This window comes from Diospyros lotus, chromosome 8 (genome assembly GCF_014633365.1).
Source record: "Diospyros lotus cultivar Yz01 chromosome 8, ASM1463336v1, whole genome shotgun sequence".
NCBI lineage: Eukaryota > Viridiplantae > Streptophyta > Magnoliopsida > Ericales > Ebenaceae > Diospyros > Diospyros lotus.
The window spans coordinates 6,041,035-6,064,127 of record NC_068345.1 but is presented as its reverse complement, the minus strand read 5'-3'; the positions used below and the strand labels follow the sequence as shown (position 1 = coordinate 6,064,127).

The 23,093-nt window shown below is 36.6% G+C and overlaps 1 protein-coding gene across 2 annotated transcripts in view; it reads right to left on the bottom strand.

Moving 5' to 3' along the window:
- LOC127808349 (histone-lysine N-methyltransferase ASHH2) overlaps positions 1–23,093 on the bottom strand; it is a 54,803-nt gene that overhangs the window by 5,629 nt on the left and 26,081 nt on the right. For both annotated transcript variants that reach the window (XM_052346858.1, XM_052346859.1), the window contains 8 exons: positions 17,273–17,365; positions 16,142–16,219; positions 8,534–8,590; positions 1,853–2,714; positions 1,691–1,746; positions 1,191–1,270; positions 985–1,067; positions 809–888 (listed from right to left, as the gene is read on the bottom strand). In XM_052346858.1, coding sequence (XP_052202818.1) covers positions 809–888; positions 985–1,067; positions 1,191–1,270; positions 1,691–1,746; positions 1,853–2,714; positions 8,534–8,590; positions 16,142–16,219; positions 17,273–17,365 — 1,389 coding nt within the window. The remainder of the gene's footprint in view (positions 1–808; positions 889–984; positions 1,068–1,190; positions 1,271–1,690; positions 1,747–1,852; positions 2,715–8,533; positions 8,591–16,141; positions 16,220–17,272; positions 17,366–23,093) is intronic.

Below are 23,093 nucleotides of genomic sequence, written 5' to 3'. Positions count from 1 at the left end.
GGAGAAACTGACAAGCCAATACGAGATGTTTGCCGCACCAAGTCATAAAATTATCTAGAATTAAGGGCCCATTTGAATGCATTGAATTTTCAAGTGTTCATTTTCAGTTTTCATTTTTTTTATTAGGATTATTAAAACCTAACATTGAGTTTGATAACTTCGTTTGTTTTCAAAATTCTAAAAACAAAAACAAGATACCATGCTTGACAAAAATTCTGTTTATTTTATATGGTAATTATATATATCTAATCATTCACTAAATAATTTTTGTCAAAAAAAAATTGCAAATGTAACCTCTTAGAATAATAAATGGATGATACTAACAACAACAACAACATGTCCACCCTTTATCCCACTATGTGGGGTCAGCTAAAATGGATGATACTATTTATAATAAAAAATAAGCATTTATAGAACCAAAATATTGTTTGAGAAATATTATTAATAACATCATAATACTTTATATAACAATAAAATGACAAGATCACCATAATAATACCATTATAATACAAATCGTAGATTATGATAATGATACCATGGAAGACAATTAAAAATAGCAAAACTATTTTGAAAACAAGTGGAAACACCTTTCCTTGTGCTTATTTTTGTTCAGTTTCTGTTTTCAGTTTTCTCGTTTCTGAAAACATAATGTGTTATAAAACAATGTTTCCTATTTTTTGTTCTCCAAAGGAAGGGAAAAAAAAAAAAAAACAGAGGAGTGCAATGAATTCAAACAGACACTACATTCTTTATTGTTAGAACATGAAAAAGATGTAGAAACAAGACTATAAGGTTTGCAATTGTACACCTTGAGAAGCTTCCGAAGAATTGGAATCTTATTGAAGTCCCTTCTATAGCGCTTCATTATGTTGTGTAACATCTGCAAACCTGAAAAGCAATATTTAATGAAAGCGGGGTCAAGTACACGTTAATTGCTTCTGCAACCACCAAATTATGCAACAGAATACAGTAAGAAATCACTACCATTTTTACTGATTATATCAACCAAAACCATCCGTGATTTTGTTTTCAAGAGTGCATCAAGGATCATAGAAAGATCACGATTGCTGCAAAACAGATACATGCATATAAGTTACCAAAACTTATAAGCAATTTGTCAAAAACAATGAGGTCAAGTGAATCCATTTAGCAAAAAATATTATTAAATGAAAGGGCATGATCAAAACAACCTTTGAATTCCTTCACCATTGCCACTATCACCAGAAGCTGCAGTCAGAAGAAGAAGCTTCAAGTAGCCTTTTGGGGCATCCTGTTGAAAAGAGTAGGATGAATTTAAACATATCAACAGCAATCTCATCAGACATTTATCAAACCAGTGGCCAGGAAAGTAAGTGATTTTCAATCATTTGACAATCAGGACAGTGACAAAGATAACAGATATTCCATACACCATTCAGGTTCTACATCAATTCATGGCTATTAACCTACCACCAAAATGTAATAAGAATAGATTTCCATAACAATAAACACAAACAAAAGGAAGAAAGGGAAAAAAAGAAGCTTGATGATGGGATGCACCTGCAATAAAATTTAAAGCACATGGACATACAGAATCGTGTAATGCACAAAATTTAATGTCTCAAGTTTCTTAATCCATGAACAATGTCACAAGAAAAAGGACAAACAAAAGAGAAAGCATTCAATAATGAATGAGCAGAAAACTGCTTACTTTTCTTTTGCTTATTCCCCCATCAGAATCCAGCAACTCATTGAGTTTCTCCTCAACTACAACACGAGCCAAAACTACATTATCATGAGCAGTTCGAGACACCATCACCAATAAGAGAAAAAGAAAAGGATAGAAATGAAGAGTGAAGGACATTGGAAATACCAGCTTCAAAACGACTACTGAGCGAACTTTCCACAATCTTTTTAGACTTGTGAGGCAGCACATGGGATTTGTTAATCATATCAGGTTTTTCACTGTTCATAAAGTTACTACTTGATTTCCCCTTCTTAACTGAAGAAGATGAGCGAGAAGTATACATGAGGGGACGCGACTTTGAGGTGCGCCTGTCTTCAATTGCATCAGATTTACCCTTTTTCTTAGAATCAATAGCATCAGAAAATAGTTTGCTGCTGAAAACACTCCGCACAGAAGTCTCTGGCCTCCAAACAAACTCATGCTGAGTGTCAGAGATGGGTTTGCTTGAGACATCATCTACATGTGAGTATGTTTCTTGTTGTTGAGAGGAAGGTGCCAAGGTTTCCATTGAGTTACATGTTTCCAATGACATTTGCAATCTTGCAGTGGATGCAGATTTGTTCAAGGAATCTTCAGTACTAACCTCTGCATGCTGAACATCACTTGTGGATTTCTCAGTTTCACTTTCATCTTTTACACATATGCCTGCAGTTTGCAGTTCTATGGTACTCTCCAATTGTCCAAAAGCATACACAGACTTGTCCATCTTATCTTTATTTCCTAATACATGGTCTGCAGCTTGCATTTCTGTTTCATCAAAGGAACTGGTAGAAGATATTAAAATTTTCAAGTTATCATCAATATTACCATCTTCATAAACCATTATAGGTTCAGGGTATTCTTCATCTGAATCACCCTGAACAATTACTTCAGTTTTTAATGGATCACCACCAATATAGCCCCGGCAATGAGATGAACCACAGACACATTTTTTTGCAGCAGCCCCAAACACCCGTACATAGTTATAATCAAACGTTACTTCTTCACCCTGACACAATAAATCCGAGGATAAGGATATAAAGTACAACAAAAGATCCAAAGATTACCTACGTAAAAAGAGATCAAAACAACTGAATTGAGAAATAAATATACATGTAAAGTATAACACACAATCTGGTGAGCATCACTACATTCATTAAAACTCACCACAAAATACAAAATTTAGACAGGAGTTTTTTCAACATATGAAGGTAGAAAATAGGAGAGCAGAAAAATCATATTAAAACTCCTTTAGTAACCAATAGTGATGCATGCATCTAAAAGGCATAGGAGTTAAACAACAGAACTCCATAGAACAGCCAAGGACTTGACTTACCATAAATCCATTCAAATATGTGAGGATCAAAGGAGGACAACTTTTTTTTAAATCCATTAGTAACAAATAGGAAAGGTTTGAATCCTGGTCGGGACAACTTTTTTTTTTTAACCTTCCTATGGTCAAAATAAAGAAGCTAGCTTATTAGTTATATGATTTATTTTGTCTCTCTACTTGTCTCTTTGATATTTAAAAGTACAAGGTCTTACAAGCACTTCGCTTTGTGGGAATTATGATAGTCGGTATTCTTTTGGGAATTGAAACAAGAACATGAAGATTAGTTAAGCATCTATAGTGTTTGATAACCAAACAGGGGTGTGTGGCTTCTTTATATGCAACAAAACTTAATAAAAATATAAGAATAAATTATACTGACCACTACTGAGGTTCACTACAACTAGACAAAAGGGTTATCATATTTATTAAATTACATTGACTGCCCATATCTCTAAAAATCTGTAATAGTTCTTATTGCTAATTGGCCATTAATAGAATTAGAAAGGAGATGCTGACATCAATTAAGAAATGTATGTTACCCAAAATGCACTTGATTTGGTTTAACTAGCTATACTAACCTTGAGGCAAGCACTGTTGTTTCTAAATAACAACTACCATTGGAATCCATAAACATCTAATCATTGAGTCTAACAAAAAGAAATTAAGTCCGTTCATAAACCAAAAAAAAATGCATAATATGATAGATGATATTATAGGAAAATATAACAAATACCAAGGAGACAAAAGGAAAAAGTATTTACCTGAACAATACTAAAAATAAAGTTTAACCTCTATTTGAATTTGTAAGAATAACTAGAATAAAACAACTTTAGTCATAGAATTAACTTATAAAAGTTTAACCTCTATTTAAATTCTACCTTGGATCAACAACTTTGAATTATTTTTTTAGCAAGACTAATAAAAAGGCATGTATTTCATAAGTTAACATCCAAAAATAACATAAATAATGGATTATACAGAAATGTAGGACTCAATAGGCTTATTCTATGTTTTAATTAGTTTTACAGAAATAACATAATATATATAATGTAATTCATTTGAGTTATAGGAGCCTTACAGAAGATATGACCATAGATAAAAACAATTGAGAAGCTAGAATTTTGTAGTCCACTCAACCTAGTGTGATTAAGGCTTGACATGTTGTTTGTTGTTTTAGTATATAATGTAATTATTTTTCAAATTTCAGTTTTATTTTTTTTAGTAAAGCTCCTGATGATGTTAAATTCACATTGAACCAAACCATCTTGGATGTTTTCTCTCCCTGCCTCTGCTCTTTCTTTCTCTCCCTCCTTTTCAGCTTTTTCCTTTTTATTCCCCTGTAATTAGAGAGAGGAGAGTGTGGAGAGAGAAAGAGAGAAAGGGGTAAATTGTCATCTTATACTTCTTAATGGATGGGGGGGGGGGGGGGGGGGGGGGGTTCATTTTAATTCACCAAAATGAAGGAGAAGTCCCCTGAATTTAGCATAACTTAGGGGACATGAGTGTAATTTACCCAATCTTATTTACTAAAAGCCAAATTCTCCCGCCACCATAAAGTTATATGATACAGCACTTCGTTTTCAGGCAGTAGAACCTTGTACCAGAGTCACATGTCCAGATACTAGTGAAAAGATGCTCTTGCCAATCATACTTTGCTCATCTTAATTTTCCAGATTCTCCAGCAACCAACAAACCCATGTACTAAGAGAAGGCATTTTTCAGATAGCCTATGAAGAACAAAGTCCTGCAGAAAACTTTCAGTAGACTTATAGCCTTCTATCTGTTTTAAGGCACCCCCCCCCCCCCAAAAAAAATAAATAAATAAATAAATAAATAAAAGAAAAAACACACACAAAAAAAAAAGCCCTAACTCCCTACATGTGCTTTACCATATGTTTACTGGTAGTATCTCCTGGGAAGATCAAATGTCTAGCACGATGAATTTAGCAAACAAGAATACAAAACCAATTGCACTGAATAGATTCAACTGTAGAAACATAAAATTTCTGTTTTCTCTTTAAGAAAACCACACCCTAAGAAGTATCAAAGACAATGCATAGCCTATCCAGAACTCCTCCTCAAGGCAGCATTCAGGTTTTCCTTTTCCCCCTTTTCTTTCCTTCCCTTTATTTTATTCCTTCTTTTTCCTCATTTGTCAGAAACTGGATATAAAATATGGTACACAGGAAATGATCGAGTGAAAAATGGAGTGGGGATTATTATGGATAAAAGCTTAGTAGATGAGGTAGTGGATGTAAAGAGAATAGGAGATAGGATTATTATGGTGAAGGTTATTCTAAGAAGAATGACTATGAATATCTTTAGTACATATGCACCACAAGCGGGATTAGGTGAGGAGATAAAAGCAAAATTCTGGGAGGACCTAGAGGAACTCATACAAATGATACCAAGAAGAGGGAAAGTGATTATAGGAGGTGACTTAAATGGTCACGTGGGTAGAGACGGAAACGACTATAGAGAGGTACATGGAGAGTATGGATTCGAGGAAATTAATAATGAGGGTAAATCTATTCTAGATTTTGCAATGGCATATGGGCTCATCATAACCAATACTTGGTTCAAAAAAAAGGGACGAACACTTAATCACTTATAAAAATGGCACATCAAGTACCCAAATAGATTACTTCCTCATGAGACAAGAGGATCGGGTGTGTTGTAGAGATTGTAAGATGATACCGGGAGAGTGTTTGACTACTCAACATAGACTTCTAGTACTTGACGTCCAAGTAAGAAATTGGAAGAGAAAAAATCACATAAAACAAAATCCAAGAATTAGGTGGTGGGATTTAAAAGGGGAGAAACAACTAATCTTCAAAGAAAAATTAAGGGGTAGAAGAGAATGGAATGGAGAAAGACAGACAAACCAAATGTGGAGAGAAATGGCTAATGCCCTGAGAAGCACAACAAAGGTAGTGCTTGGAGAGACAAATGGTAGAGCCCCTAACCTTAAGAAGTCTTGGTGGTGGAATGAAGAGGTACAATTGAAAATTAAAAATAAGAAAAATTGCTATAAGGCTATATATCAGTGCAACAATGAAGAAAATCAAAAAAATTATAAAGAATCAAAAAAGGCAGCAAAAAAAGCTGTTAGTGAAGCAAGGTCAAAAGCATATGAGAATCTATATAAACGACTTGATACAAAAGATGGAGAAAAGAATATATATAAACTAGCTAAAGCAAGAGAAAGAAAAACAAGGGATTTAAATCAAGTGAAATGCATAAAAGATGAAAATTAAAATGTATTAGTGAATGAGGGAGCGATTAAAGAGAGATGGAAGGAGTACTTCACAAAATTATTCAATGATGATGGCAACACAAGAGTTAGGTTGGGACATCTTAGTAACTCCGAAAGGAATGTGAACTATACATTTTATCGACGCATAAGTTCAACTAAAATAAGACAAGCATTAAAAAAGATGAAAAATTATAAGGCGGTGGGACCGGATAATATACCAATAGAAGCATGGAAATGCATGGGAGAAGAGGGCATCTCCTGGCTAACGAAATTATTTAACGCGATCCTTAAATCAAAAAAAATGCCAGATGAGTGGAGGAAGAGTACTTTGGTCCCTATATATAAGAACAAAGAAGATGTTCAAAACAGTGAAAATTACAGAGGAATTAAATTAATGGGCCATACCATGAAACTCTAGAAGAGAGTAATAGAGCAGAGGCTCAAAAAAGAAACAGAGTTATCGGAAAATCAGTTTGGTTTCATGCTTGGTAGGTCAACAATGGAAGCTATATACCTACTGAGGCGCCTAATAGAAAGGTATCGGGATCATCAGAAGGATCTACATATGGTGTTTATAGATCTAGAAAAGGCCTATGATAGGGTCCCTAGAGAAGTATTATGGAGGGTTTTAGAGAAGAAAGAAGTCCGAATAGCCTATATACAAGCTCTTAAGGACATGTATCACGGTGCAGAGACAAGGGTCAGAACATGCGGAGGGGATACTGAACCGTTTAAAATTACAATAGGATTGCATCAAGGTTCTGCACTAAGTCCATACTTATTTGCTTTAGATTAATGAACTCACTAAAGATATTCAGACAGAGGTGCCATGGTGTATGCTATTTGCAGATGACATAGTGTTGGTGGATGAAACAAAAGAAGGAGTGAACACTAAGCTTGAGTTATGGAGAAACAATTTAGAATCTAAGGGATTTAAATTAAGCAGAAAGAAAATAGAATATATGGAATGTAAATTTAGTAAGAATGCAAGAGTGGAGGATGTTATAATAAAATTGGAAAATCAAATCTTACAAAGAAAATACCACTTTCAATATTTGGGATCAGTGATTCAAAAAGATGGAGAAATTCACGAGGATGTCACACATAGAATTAAGACAGGTTGGCTAAAATGGAGAAATGCATCGAGGGTGTTATGTGATAGTAAAATCCCATTAAAATTGAAAGGAAAATTCTATAGGACAGCTATAAGACCAGTCTTGTTGTACGGCTCAAAATGTTGGGCAATCAAATACCAGCATGAGCAAAAAACGAGTATAGCGGAGATGAGGATGTTAAGATGGATGTGGGCCATACAAGAAAATATAAAATTAGAAATGAAGTTATTCGTAATAAAGTAGGAGTAGTGCCAATAGAGGAGAAGATGAGAGAGACTAAATTAAGATGGTTTGGTCATGTGAGAAGGAGACCAAGAGACGCTCCTGTGAGGAGAGTTGATGAAAGGAACAATTGGTCAAAAAAAGAGGTAGAGGCAGACTCAAGAAGACTTTTAGGAGAGACATTAAAGTTTGATATGAAGTGTATGGACCTCAATGAAGATATGACAAAAGATAAAAATACATGGAAGTCTAGAATTCATGTAGCCGACCTCACATAGTGGGATAAAGGCTGTATATGTTGTTTTTCCTGCACAAGGGGAAGGGTGACGTCCAATGATGACAAATAATGAAAGAGACCATTAATGCTTTAATCCTGATTATCTTGATCCTCCTAACCATGTGCTTGAGAATGACAAGGAGAGTGCACACTCAGTCGAACAGAAAACAACAGTCAGCTTCTTATCGACCAACACAAAACTATATTCTACACATTACAATGACTATAAAATTCTAGTTACATAGCAACTGCTACTCAAGCCTAACTTTACTCTAGTGGGCTGAATATGGCAGCACTATTCTTATACATCAACTAAAATTGGTAAAGCAGCAGAGCCTTTTCTTTTTCTACCTCAGGTTGGGAATAAGAAAAAGGGAGGGCTTTTGGAAATTAATTTCTGGGTTCCAGCATGGTATTTAGCTTAAGGTCCAAAAAATCGCATTTTCAACAGTTCAACAAAATTTTAACATCCAAACCATTTTCATACCATCAACAATCACAAATGATGCCAGAAATTTACGTCAAGAAGCAATCCCAACATGTCTTCAAGTAAAAGCAGTACAGCTTTTTTGGATTAGAACAAAAAAGCTAAGCACAGAAATGAATAAGGAGGCTGGGAAAATACCTTCTTAATATCTCTTAATGCAAAGAGTCCAATGCAAACTTCTCCATTCACCATCCACTGTTTCAGCAAATAAAAGTAAACTTGTCAGTTTCCTTAATACAAATAAAACAAGTATATTTGCAACTCCAGGAACCAGTAGGTCAATCTACCAAATGATTAATTGCATGAGATCATGAAATTTCCAGTACCAAAATATCTATATCATATATAGCTATATATATAAAAAAAAATAGTCTGAACACAGTTATCTTATACAAGCTGAACCAACTACTGTCTCAAACCATCATCTTGTATTAAAAGAGAGAAAAAGAAGAAAGATAAAATTTATTTTACAGAAGTAACCACATGATATTGAGAGTAAAAATAATAACAACAAAGATAAAGTATCCCTTTATCCATTAGCTTATACTTTTAGTTGAGTTGGTGGTCAGTAAAATGACACCAGGGTGAGGCCAGCAGGGCAAAATTCTGGATTCAAACCACACTGCCAACCTAATATTTAAACATTTAACGCATTGAGCCCAATGATGCAGTAAAGTTTCTCCTCTCTATAACAATTTAAGCTTTGCTTGGATTATGAAGTTATAATCTATAATCCAATGATCGATTCAAATCCACAATTACAAAATCCTTCCATATGGACCAGGCTGGAATAGCAATATAGATTCTTATTATGAGAAAGGGTTATTTGAGCATATCTAAATAGATACCATGTTTCCATATGATCCCCACATTCCATTTAGGATTGGGAATAGACATAATCGAACTGCCTTTTACTTCTCTCCTTATTTGGGACCCTATTTACCTCTTTTGGTTTCTATTGAATCAAGAAATCAGTTTGATTGCCCATCTTTTTGATATACAAGGCATCCTATGGATAATTCAAATCAAAAGTATACCTCATGCAAATTAACAGTCAATACATGCGTGTAGATTTTCAGAGAGAATGATGGCTGCCACCAAAGATGCATACATGATAAAACATTGTTGGACTTTATTGACCTAAGTAACAATGTCAGCTATTACTTGTCTGGCCTCTTTGCATATTATCTCTTCAACATACAGGCAAGAATGTGCAGAACAAACCAATAACTAGCTTCCATATTTGTGGCAGGGTGGTCAAACACCAGTCACCTATGGTCAATTCTTGTTAGTAGTCAGGTTGAATTAAATAGTCACAACGAAAGCCAAAATGAGTTAAAACCCCTCAGAAAACATAATGTGCAATGAGCAGGCACATTAAATGTCCATAAGTAGATATTACTTATTATACTGTAACAAAACCTGTGGTGTTATAAAATGTCCTACATATGAGGATGAGATTTCTTCTTTCAGTGCAACCAAACACATCGTTAAGGAGCAGCAAAGGGGAGAAAAAAAAACACAGAAATAGCAAGTTCCCAAAATGGGAAATTTCATTGGCAATCAACATCAGAGAAAACTAATAAAGTTTGCTCTTTCCCCCAGTTTCTGATATTGACAATTTAGCTTCACACATCATATCCCATCAGCAGTAACATCCCCTTTTGGGGATATTGAATCCTCTTAATCTTATTTAACACATGTCTATTATACCTCTCCAAAATGTCTCTGATGCTAGCCCTTCTTTCTTGTCACCCCACATTCCAATATCTACATATCCATACATAAAGGTCTTTTTGATTCCTCTCAGTTCTTGTACAGGGTTCAACTCTTGATGCCAGTTGACTAATACAGAGTTATTTATTCAAAAAATGAAAAAGAAAAGGTCAATGTAATATTTTCTTGTGTAATGTGTGAGAATCTCACATCGCCTTAGCAAGGAAGACCTGGGCTATATATAAGGAGGAGAATCCCTCCATCTATTAAGTTGGTTTTTCAAGTTGGAGTTCTATCTCTGACTTCTCACATGGTATCAAAGTCAACCCTTGGTTGTCGTGGTCATGGACCAGTACCCTGCCTGATCACCTAGGCATGCATCAATTACTGGAGTAGCTTCGGCGTTTTTGGGGCGGGGGGGGGGGGATGAGAATCCCACATCGCCTTAGCAAGGGAGACTTGGGCTATATATAAAGAGGAGGATCCCTCTACCTGTTAAGCTGTCTTTTCAAGTTGGAGTTCTATCTCTAACTTCTCACGTGGTATCAGAGCCAACCCTTGGCTGTCGTGGTCATGGACCAATATCCTACCCAATTACCTGGGCATGTATCAATTACTGGAAAAGTTTCGGCGTTGGGGGGAGGGGGGTGTGAGAATCCCACATCGCCTCAGCAAGGGAGACCTGGGCTATATACAAGGAGGAGGATCCCTCCACTTGTTAAGATGGCTTTTCAGGTTGGAGTTCTACCTCTGATTTCTCACATAATATTTCAAAACTATATATGTATATTTATAGAAAAAAAAAGACTCAATAATCATGCAATACTATAAATATATATTTTATCCATCTTTCACTACAGACAACATCCTCCTCATTTTTTTGGCAAGCAAATCAATTTCTGCAGTAACTTAAGTTTGAAAACTTTGGTCAAGATTATTGGAATTTTGCTTTCACACAATCACTGCAGTCACTATTGGTTGCAATATTCAAGCTTTTCGGCATCAACTTCTTACCAAATTGGGTACCTCTTTCTCTTCTATTCTTTCTACCACACCAAGATCCCAAGACCGAACAAGTCCTTGGGAAAGGTTGTAGAATTGGATTCCTATTTGAGGTTGTTTTTCTCAAACTTCCTTCCAAATACTTTGGTTAATGTGCCCCCATAGCATCTCCAACTTTACAGCGTTCTTGCCTTGGTTATGTATCCTTCTCAAAATTACGCCCCTCGATCTCTCAAGGCATCTTAATTCTTAGATCCTGTTGAAATAGAACATGTTGATTGCACTTCTTATCAACTTGTTGAGCATCACCAGAGGTGCATCTCACAAGCCATGCTTCTCAACCAGTTGTTCTCCTCGTCACACAGCACAGGTCTGGGCGCCCAATCATTCTCCTTGTTGGCAACAAAAGTCGCACAACTCTAGATCTCTGAATCGCATGAGTGTGCAGCTATTAGTTCATCTACCAAAGAGCTTTCCATGAGTTGGTAGCCAGACACAAGTTCGATAATTTTTAGCTTCTTGAGTTCAAGAGGGATGTTAGAATATATTGAGGATTTTGCTAGAATATTCTGAGAATATTTTAATAGATCTTTTATATACTCTTTGTAATCTTCCCATAGTTGTTTATTTAACTTTTTAGGTTAGTCAAAGAACTTTTATATATCCATTGTATACCTTATACAACACATACAAGAATACAATATTCTTTTACTTTAACACATAGCTTTATCGTGCATTTTTCTCCTTTTGTTTTTTTGAGTGAGTGCACCAAAAATGCTAAGAAGCATTATCAGATGATGCACCCCCAAGTACAGTAAAAAGCAAACACAAGTCCAGCAAAGCAGGAACTACAAACTCCCAATACCTCATGCTTAAGAAAATTTGAAGATGACTCATGGTGAAACTCCTCCCTCCCAAAAACCAATTTTCAGAGAATACACATGCTTGATACTTTTGCAGATAACAACCAGATGGAGCATTGATTGGTTCAGTTACCTATTCCAAATGTTTCTCTAGACTTAATTTACTCAAATTACTTACCATTCACAAAGTCATAGTCAAGATCACCTAATTAGTTTTTCATGAACCTTTTCTGTTTTTTCAAGAGTTGACCTCAAAAACCAAAGAATTTTCAGGAATAATAAGTTCAACCCCTCTCCATTTGCGAAGTCACGAGTTCTCTCTTACCTTATCAAGATAAGAATGACTAAATCAATCTGACAATATAATGGTAAGCTTGCGTTATGATATAGACTAAGGTTCTTTGCTCTTAGGATTTATTGAGAAGTGAGAACTTCATCCTCCAAAAAATAATAGGATAATTAGCATAGCATCACGTATTACCTTAGCTCTTCCAAATAGACATTGAAGTGTTTGCTTAATGAAGGATTTACAAAGTATTGTCGGACTAAGTAATCAAGTACTTTTATTATGCATAACGACAGTTCTTTATTTTCAATTTCGCAAGCCATAAAGTATGACAACTAGTTTCCTCTTTAGTGTACTACCCTTGATATCTTTAAATTTGTATCTCAGTCATTCCACAACTTGAGAGCTAAGAGACCTAAGCGTCTAGTTTCTCCTATAAATCACATTTTATTAATAATATAACTCATAGCAAATAAGAAGCATAAATGCTTCCAATGTCATAGATTACATAAACTTGAAATAACTTCTTGTCATTTTAAAGATTTATCTCCATAATTTATTGCAAGTAAAAGTGCAAAACTCATTTCTATCTTCCTCTTTCCATGAATAACTCCAATGCTACCCTTCTTTATACACAACCTGTCAAATAAGGAAGCCTCTCTTACTATTTCCTTGAACAACTTTAGTGCTGCCTGTATATATACTCAACCCCTACAAATAATTTTCTGGACTGTTAGGGAAAATGCCTTGATCATCAAAAATTCTTGCTCTGCTACCAAAAAATGTGGATAACTAGTGCTACTAATTACTCATTAATTAATCTTAATTAAATCCATTAATTACCAATTGGGTCAAAATTTCACAGCCAACTCCCACAGTTGGTTGTTTGTCTCATAGTTGATCGTACAGTCATTTGGTCTTGACAATAGACTTACAGTCGACTATGTAATTTGACAGTTGAGACTGCAGTTGCTCCAGAGCCCTAACGTTGATTCCTTGGTCAACATACTATTTAAAGCTGTCTTTAACCATTCATTAGCTATCATGCTTCCTTCACATTTAACAACCTAACTTGTCCTAAATGGTCACGTCAGAATGCCAACTTTTTAAGATCCCAAAATACATGGCACCTTTTTTTCAATACATGCACAAAAAGATTCATGTTCCATACATCTTCGATAATACAATTGCCTGTGCCATTTGTAACATTAAACAAGCCATCCATATTTCTCTCGGTCATGACATCACAGGCCTTGAAAAATACAGTCATCTCCAAATTCCTCATGCAAATTAATTTAAAGCATTATACAACACTAAGCTGATTGCTACAGAATAAACACATTTCAATTCACAGCAATAACTCATATTACAAAATGTCCACAAAGTCCATTTGGTTATTCACCCTAGGGCCAAACTCCAAGCATCATTTCTAGCTTGCTCCCCAACATTCAGCTCATCCGTGAAAATGTTAGGAATGCAAAGGAATGAGCTACACAAGCTCAGTACCACAAGAAATACCACAAATACATCAAAACACCCCTCACATCACTCAGGTACCCATAATCACAAGGCCAAGGTCACTTCCGACTTTGGAGAGGCCCAGTTCCTATCTTAGCTCACCCCGCTCAAGGTCAAGCCACTTCACCCACAAGGAGAGTCATGCCTTGGTTTTCATGTCTCAGCATAAAAACAGTTTGCGTGCATCATAAAATGCCTGATAACATAATTCACATGCATGATTCATCTCATGCCAAATGCAAACCAGCATATACATGTGACAATGCACAATTAGAGACACAATAGCTATCTTACCATAAGTATGGCTATAGAGTGCTCAATGTCTGGGCTCATACAACTTGAGTAACTATCTTCCTTCTCTGCCCCCACCAAAATTCTCACAAGAATAGCGCCTATTTTCCCTCTATTGTGATAGAAAATTCATAGGAAAGTTCATCCCTGCCTAGGCCTTTCCCTTTTTATAGACAAGCTCAGCTTTGTTGGGCAGGTGAAAGGTCTCCCCATTCCATTGGCTGCCATTCCTGAGCATGCAGGTTTCTGTCATCATTTCCCCACACCATTTCAGCTAACAGAGCCTCACCATACTCTACAATCATATATAATTTCAGCTTCCTAAAGCTTATCATTTCATCACCTTAAAACCACCAATTACCATTCCATTTCAGCAAGGCTAAAAAAGCTGTGAAGAAGCTTGTCCTCATAAATACAGATCATTCTCTCTCCAAGGTATTTCTGAATTTTTTCTCTTCAGATCATATTACACAGAGGATGGTTCAAGTTTATGAAATCTATACTTGTCATCCCCAATTATTCATGCACAATTCAGCCAGGTGGCTACCATTCTCTGCTTTGATCAATCAAAACCTAAGTCAAGATCCATACCCATTGGCATTCCAAAAACTCCACATGGCTAGTTATAGACTACTAAAAATTCACACAATCATCCATTAAGGTTTTCAAAATCAGTCCCAAAATCATCCTCAGATTCAGTCCTGAAAATTTGTCAACTAGCTTAGAATCCTGCAGTTGACTTTCCAACCGGCTGTCCACTAGCCCTAGATCATTTGATTACCACAGAAAACTCTCAATCGGTTGTTATCTCCTCACAGGCCTAGTCAATCATTGGCTTTCACTCACTCGGCCTTAGCTCACCCAATCTCATCCACACACATGCACTCACATAATTGCAAGGCCAAGTACCCACTTATGTATGACATTAATCCACACACTACAGTTCACCCATTCTTGAACAAAATATACAGGACAGCACTGTGGGTAGAGGAGGTCTAATCAAAGTTCTTGTCCTTGACTAGGAAAGTTGGCAGTCTATACAGGTGTTGGAAAGAAATGGGGAAGCATATCAAGCATTAATCCCGCTAGGTGGTATTGGCTAAATATATTCTAGTTTGCCAATCATTTCAACTCAGGTTAACTTCTCAAAATAATCAGTGCTTCCTTTAAAGAAGTAATTAAGGCCAAAAAAGGTAGAAACAACATGTTTTTCAATATAAACAAATATTTACATGTATTCTTTATCTCCAAGTATAATCATTCACCATTCTCAACAAGCCCACCATGCACATAATAAGAACACACATGCATAACGAATCCACTGGCTTAATCACTCTTACGGGGAACCAAAAGCTCTAAAGAGGTCATGAACAAGCAGGCAAAAGGAAAAAACTATGCTATATTGCATATTCTAATTGCAACAAGGATCAATTATTCTATCTTAAGGCAGGAGAAACTGAAGAGCCAGGCCTGCCAGTCATAAGCTTTTTTCTCGCATCTAAAGAGAATGAAAAAAAAAAAGGAGGGGGAAAAACTAGTTCGGCCTTTAAGAGAGTAGTCTATTCTATCCTCACAAAATGAATTACAGATTATTTTAACTAAAGAAAAATGCTTCTAAAAATTACCCCACTAATAACCAATTCTCAATCTTTCTAAAGGGCTTATTCTTTGGAATTGTGCCTTTCCTCAAAGAGTACTTTTTCCTTAACATGAATTTTCTAACAATTAGCACCTACATCAATTTCTTAAATTTCCCTTCTTATCACTTGCAATAACACTTGACTATTTATAGCTGGTAAAGTACAGGTAACATACTGTCAGAATTCAATAAAATTAAGTAATAAAAGCATCCCCACTTCAACGTATTTATCCAACAATGTTAGATAGATATGAACATGTATAAAAGAAAAGGTGAACACTCACAACACTTATGGAGATACAAATATTTGTTCATCTCTAAATAGAATACAATTTCTGAAATGGCCCATTCAAACATTTAGGTACTACATGGAAGAAAAAAGATGAAAGGTGCAAAAGACATAGAAAACTCTTGCTTGCTTGGATGTTCACCTTTTCAGTACGGCAATTTGGATCACAACTATGGTTTATGAAACGGCCTAGATTCCCTTTAGCACATGCATCTATTACCTGAAACATGGAAATGTTGGCATTATACTACAATAAAAACTTTTTACGTTTAATAAAGTAAAAAAAAAATGTAACTTTAAATTGCTAATTCCAAGGCATCAACGTAAGATGACTCAAGTTGAAATAAAAAAACAATGTAAACAGCTGAGGGATCTAGATATTCCTGTTGGAGACATTGTTTAGCTGTCATATTGTTTGTATTTTGTTATAGCAGTTAGTTGTTTCTGTTATGCTTCTTTAAGTCTGTTTCAGTTAGTTTGTTGCTGTAAATAGCTATATGAATAGCTATTCCTCTGTTTTATGAATTATTAATCGAAATTCACTTTTCATAATTTCTCTCTCTGTTTTCTGTTTGTCTTTAATTGAGAGAATATCATTTACAATTCCATATGACCACTTTCAAAAAAATCAACGCAATTTCTAAGCTACAGTTCTCTCTGCTAGGATATATATAATAAAATGGGAAACAAATGAATGGAAATAGATGAGGAGAACAAATTTCTGTTTGATGGTAAGAGTAAAAATATAGTAGAACAAGGCATGACCTTTTTTCTTTAATAGTATGGTGTTCGAGAGCCTATCCAACCTCAAGTGTGGCATGGATCACCCAGGCAAGTAGAGGCTCTCACTTTGGCCACTAGCAACACTCATGGTTTCCTCCAGGTGATGCTGCAAATACTCAATCTTGGATTGCCTAGTCACTTTAGCTACATACTTACATGCTATGCCTTCCCCAATGAGATAACTCATGTGGGTAACATTGACGGGTGTTGATACAGATGGCATTCAATATTTCTATTATAATTAATACAAAATGCTCATATGGACACACGCTTATATACATACATATATAGTCTTGTATATAAGAGTAATAAATAACAATCTCCAACCAAAAAATCAAGAACCGAACTAGAGAGAGTTCCATCAAAACCACACCAAAAACAAGCCATATGAAATCATCCCAATTACAGCAATTCATGTATATCAAGGTCAAAAAGTACATTGACATCATTACAGATGATGTTAGAACAATTAGAGCAGAGACTGTCGTACCTCACTGCCATTCAATGTCATGAAATAAAAATGCTTGTGACCTTCTGAGGCATAGTCTCTTTGTCGTGCCTGGTAAGCCAGCATATCAAGCACCTAGAACAACAATGTATTGAAACATACTGAGATACAAAGTCAAGTTCAATAAAGTGGTTAGACTATAAATCCATATCAGGATGCCTGTCACAGTTTGACACTTGAAAAAGATTAACCTAAAAAAGAAATGAGCGTGTGAACATATCAGTAAAAGCATAATTTTTTATTAAGGCCCATTCCTATAGAAGTAAACAACCAAATCAAAAATTCAGACCAGTTCAACTCTGTAAAATATTAAGCTAGGGCAGAATCAAACAAGGTAGATGAGAGGAAACTCAGGTATCGTTAATTTCTCAAAATATCAGAATGAATACAACCATAAACAGTTGAGCTATTTATAAGAATAGCTCAACATACACGGAAAGCAAAACACGGAAACAACCAAATATAAACCAGTGAGAAGATAGCCAAAATACAGCTATTAACTAACAACTGAAACAAATTAAGCTGTATTAATTATCTAATACTTCCACACTCCCCCCTTCAATTTAGACTCCGAACCCTTTAACCTTCTTGCACTTGACTTTACTTCAAGCAACTTGGAATTTCTGTAAGGCCTAACTTCTGACGCAGAAGTTCAAAACGATCTCTAGGCAACCCCTTGGTAAACACATCAGCAACTTGCTCAACAGTAGGAACATATCGGATTTCCACCTCTCCATTTTCCACTTTTTCACGCACAAAATGTACATCAACACCAATATGCTTCGTACGAGAGTGATATACTGGATTTTCTGCCATGCTTTTGGCAGCCAGATTGTCACACCACACAACAAGAGTATTTCCACAAGAATAACCCAACTCCGATAGTAATTGCTTAAGCCACAAGAGCTCAGTCACTCCCAAGGCAACAACACAATACTCTACTTCTCCAACTGCTCTAGCCACAACAGATTGCTTCTTAGATCCCCACACTACCAAGTTCGGACCAATATAGACACAATAACCATTGGTGGATCGACGAGTAACTGGACATCCAACATGGTCTGCATCAGTGTAGACCACTAAAGAAAGATCTTTCGATGAGGAAGTAAACACTAACCCCAAGCCAATTGTGCCCTTAATATATCTCAGCAACCTCTTACATGCTAGCCAATGCTGCAACTTAGGAGCAGCCATAAACTGGCTCAACTTATTTACAGTGAAGGCAATATCAAGGTGAGTATAGGTAAGATATTGTAGTGAACCAATTAGTGTACGATACAAACTAGGTTGAGAAAACACTTCACCATCATTAGTCAATGAAGTGCCAATAGCCATAGGAGAACTATAGGGCTTGCAGTCTTGCATTGATGCTTTATGCAACAAATCACGAACATATTTGGACTGATTAAGATAGAAACCATTTTTATTTCTATAAGCTTCAAACCCCAAGAAATAATTCACTGCTCCTAGAGTTTTTAGTGCAAAGGCACTACCAGAGCGATCGAACAGGAGCCAGTAATCAGAATGTCGTCAACATAGACTAATACAAACAATGTATATGTAGCAGTCCGTTTGATGAATAATGAGGCATCAGACACTGATCGAACAAAATCCCAACACCAAAGTGCTGCCTTCAGTTTGTTATACCAGGCTCGAGGAGCCTGCTTCAAACCATAAAGAGATTTCCGTAGCTGACAAACATGATGAGGAAATTTAGAACTCACAAACCCTTCTGGCTGTACCATATACACTGTCTCACTCAAATCACCATTGAGAAACGCATTATTCACGTCAACTTGCTGTATTTCCCAACCAAACTGGACAGCCAACGAAAACAAAACGTGAATGGTGGGAGCCTTAACCACAGGGCTGAAAGTATCACCAAAATCAACTCCTGGATTTTGAAGAAAGTCCTTTGCCACTAACTGAGCCTTATATTTAAGAATGGACCCATCGGAATTATATTTAATCCAGAAAATCCACTTATTTCCAATCAGATTCATGTCTCTTGAAAAAGGAACCAATTCCCATGTATGATTCCTCTCTAAGGCCTGATACTCATCCTCCATAGCCTTAACCCATCGTGCATCTAAAAGAGCTTCACTCACTGAACTATGTTCCAAAGAACTCACTAAGGCGTGTGGAGGAGGCAAGGTAAGAGACTTAGCTTTAAACCTTGTGATCATAGGATGAACAGATGGTGCTGAGAAAAGTTTACCGGACTTAGGTTTAGAAGCAACAGTCTGAGGAATAGGCTAGAGGTGTCAAAAGGGCCGGGCGGCTCGCGGGCCGCCCGGCCCAGCCCGTGACGGGCCGGGCTTTGGCCCGGCCCGTTACTGTTCATACGGGCCCGGCCCGGCCCGTGGCCCGTTGGGCCCTTATGGGCCGGGCCCATGAGGCCCTTATGGGCCAGTAAGGCCCTTACTCATTTTTTTTTTAATTTTGTTATTATTTAGTAATTATTGATATTGGATATTAAAAAATTTAATTTCACAATATATATAAATAATAACCATCAATTAATTTATTTAAAATTTTTAAGTTAAATTTTTTATATATTTAAATTATAAATAAACATTCTCCTTTTTATATGTACATTATTTTTCATATCAATTCACAAGAAAAATTATAAGGTATATAAAATAATGAAATAATATTTAAAACTTAATAATTAAGATAGAAAATATTTTAAAAAGAAACAAATTAATTTTTATATATGTATATATTATATGTATTATTTTTAAAAAAATTATTTAAAAAAAAAGAAAAAAAAAAGGGCCGGGCCCCCCGGGCCCGGCCCGTTAGGCCTTGTGGGCTAAGGGCCCGGCCCGGCCCTCTAGCCCACGGGCTGGCCCGGCCCGGCCCCTTTGTAGGGGGGCCGTAGGCCGGGCCGGGCCCTATCAATGATAAAAGGGCCCGGGCCCGGCCCGGCCCTTTTAGTAAAAGGGCCGGGCTGGCCCGTTTAAAAAGCCCGTGGGCCGACTCGGGCCGGACCGGGCCGGCCCGGCCCTTTTGACACCTATAGAATAGGCACAGGCACACTAGAGGCAAGAGATGTGGTTGATAAAGATGTACTAGACGATGATACGGACTGAGCTGCTCTGGGACACAACAAAGAAGATGATGAAGAAGGAATAATTGGGTGAAGAAAGGCAGTGGAATGACCTCGTGAACTTGACTGTGAGGATGATATAGATGATGAAGGAAACAATTGAAGGAAAGGAAACTCCAAAGGATTAAACTCCACATTACGAGAAACATAAATTCTGCCTGAAGGATGAAGACACCTATACCCAGCTTGATTTTGACTGTAGCTAATAAAAACACACTTTGTAGAATGGAAATCAAATTTGTGTTTATTATATGGCCGTAAAAGAGGAAAACAGGCACACCCAAAAGGTTGTAATATGTTATAGTTAGGCGTGCGATTATATAGCTTCTCGAAGGGAATTTGAAACTGTATGGAAGAAGATGGAAGCAAATTGATGAGATACACAGCTGTTTGGAAAGACTCAACCCAGAATTTTAATGGTGGACTAGCATAAGACAACAGGGTAAGGCCCATTTCAGCAATACGCATATGCTTCCTTTCCACCACACCATTCTGTTGATGAGTGTGAGGACAAGTAAATCTAGATTGAATCCCATGAGCCTGAAGATAAGGAACAAAGGACTTAAACTCCCCCCCATTATCGGTTTGTAATGCACACAACTTGGTTTTATACTAAATCTCGGCAAGTTTATGAAATATGATGAATGCGGACAAAGCATCAGATTTGAGTTTAAGAGGATAAAACCATGAATAACGGGTATAGGCATCAACAAATATAACATAGTATCGAAAACCCTCTGTGGACAATACAGGGGCAGGACCCCAACGATCGGAATATACTAATTCAAAGGGGGCATTTGCTATGATATCATGCCTGGAAAACGGAAGCTGACTTAGTTTTCCAACTTTACAAGCATCACAAAAGGATAGGTCATTACCAGAACACAGTAATCCAATTTTATTCATTACCAAACGTAACACATGTAGAGATGGATGACCTAATCGATCATGCCATTGCTTACACACCATTGTTCTATGTTTGACCTGAGTTACATTTACAGACTTAGACAACTCATGACCAAATGAACACTGTCTATTACATTGTTGGCTAGTACAATTATTTTCGCTAGTACATGAAGAACGATGAGACACAGAAGGAACTGAAACACAGGCTAGAGGATGAGCAGACTTGCTGTCAACAGCAGACATAGAAGCTGGTTCCAGTTGATATAGCCCATCCTTAAGGTGTCCCTAGAGCAGCACATGTCCGATAATTTTGTCCTTGATAAAACAGACATTAGAGTGAAATTCAACTAACACATTATGTTCTCGAGTAAGCTGAGACACACTAAGAAGATTTTTCTTCATACTTGGAACATGAAGAATATTTGGAACACACAAAATAGAATTTGAGTGAGGAAAAGTTTGTAAAGAACCTATGCCGACATGTTTTATAGGTAGTTGCTTACCATTGCCTATAGTAACTTTATCTCCACCATAGTATGGAGAGTGAACAGATAGATTGTTCAGACTTGAGGTAATATGATTCGTGGCACCGGAATCCACGAACCAAGACTGATCTGGAAGAACAGATGAAGAATTAAATTGATCAGAAGGCTGCAAATTAGGTTTAGGTTGGTTACCATAGTGAGAACTTTGGTTTGAACCATATTCAGGCATGAAAGCTCCGTTAGGTTCACTAAAGGAGGCAACATAAGCACGAGCATCCATTTGAGAACGATAACCTCGAGCATCCAATTGAGGAACACTCCCGTTTCCTCCTTGTGATCTACCATTATTATAACTAGTCACTCTTTGAAAATTCTTATCAAACTGGTAGTAGCACCGATCTACAAAGTGACCAGCCTTGCCACACAACTGACAGAAAATACGTTTGTTTGAATTTCTGCCACGGCCTCTACCTCCTCTAAAACCATTACCACCACCTTGATTAACAAATCCTCCTCTATTATTGTTATTTGATCCTCCACTGTTCTGACCAGTAAAGTATGACGCTACATTTGCACTCAAAGGTGCTGAAACATCAAAATTAAGAGTTGTTAGAGGTTGATTCTTAGCAGACAATCATTGTTCGTGCATCAGAAGTAGATATTGTACCTTATCCAAGTCTATGTCATCCATTTGATAGGTTACGAGACTCACAACAGTCTCATAATCCTGATCTAAACCATTTAGAATGGCCAGCAATAATTCGTTGTCATTCACCGGTTCTCCTATGGCTGCAAGTGCGTGGCCTATGGTTTTGATCTTCAAATATAGTCATTAATAGACAAACTATCCTTCTTAACAGATCTTAACTGCTGTTTAAGTTGAAATAATTTTGCTAGTGTCTGTCTAGCATATAAGTTCTCCAATAAAATCCATACCTCAGCTAATGATTCTAAATATATCACCTGAGCGAGCACCTCTTCACTAATTGTGGAGAACAACCAGCCAAGCAAGAGTTGGTCCGAACGAAGCCAATTCATGTACTCCGGATTCACCACAGTTTCACCATCCGGAAGGAACTGTCTTGTTCAGTAACGAAACAAGATCAAAGGAACGAACAGTGGCGAGAATTTGCACCTTCCAGAAAATATAATTTCTAGTGTCTAATTTCAGAGGAATGCAACTAAAAGCCTTCGCAACTACAGAGAAATCAGATTGCGAGGAGGTTGAAAGATTTGAGTTAGATTGATGAGAAGGAGGAGAAGTAGAGGCGGTGTCAACAATTCGATCGGAAGCCATTAA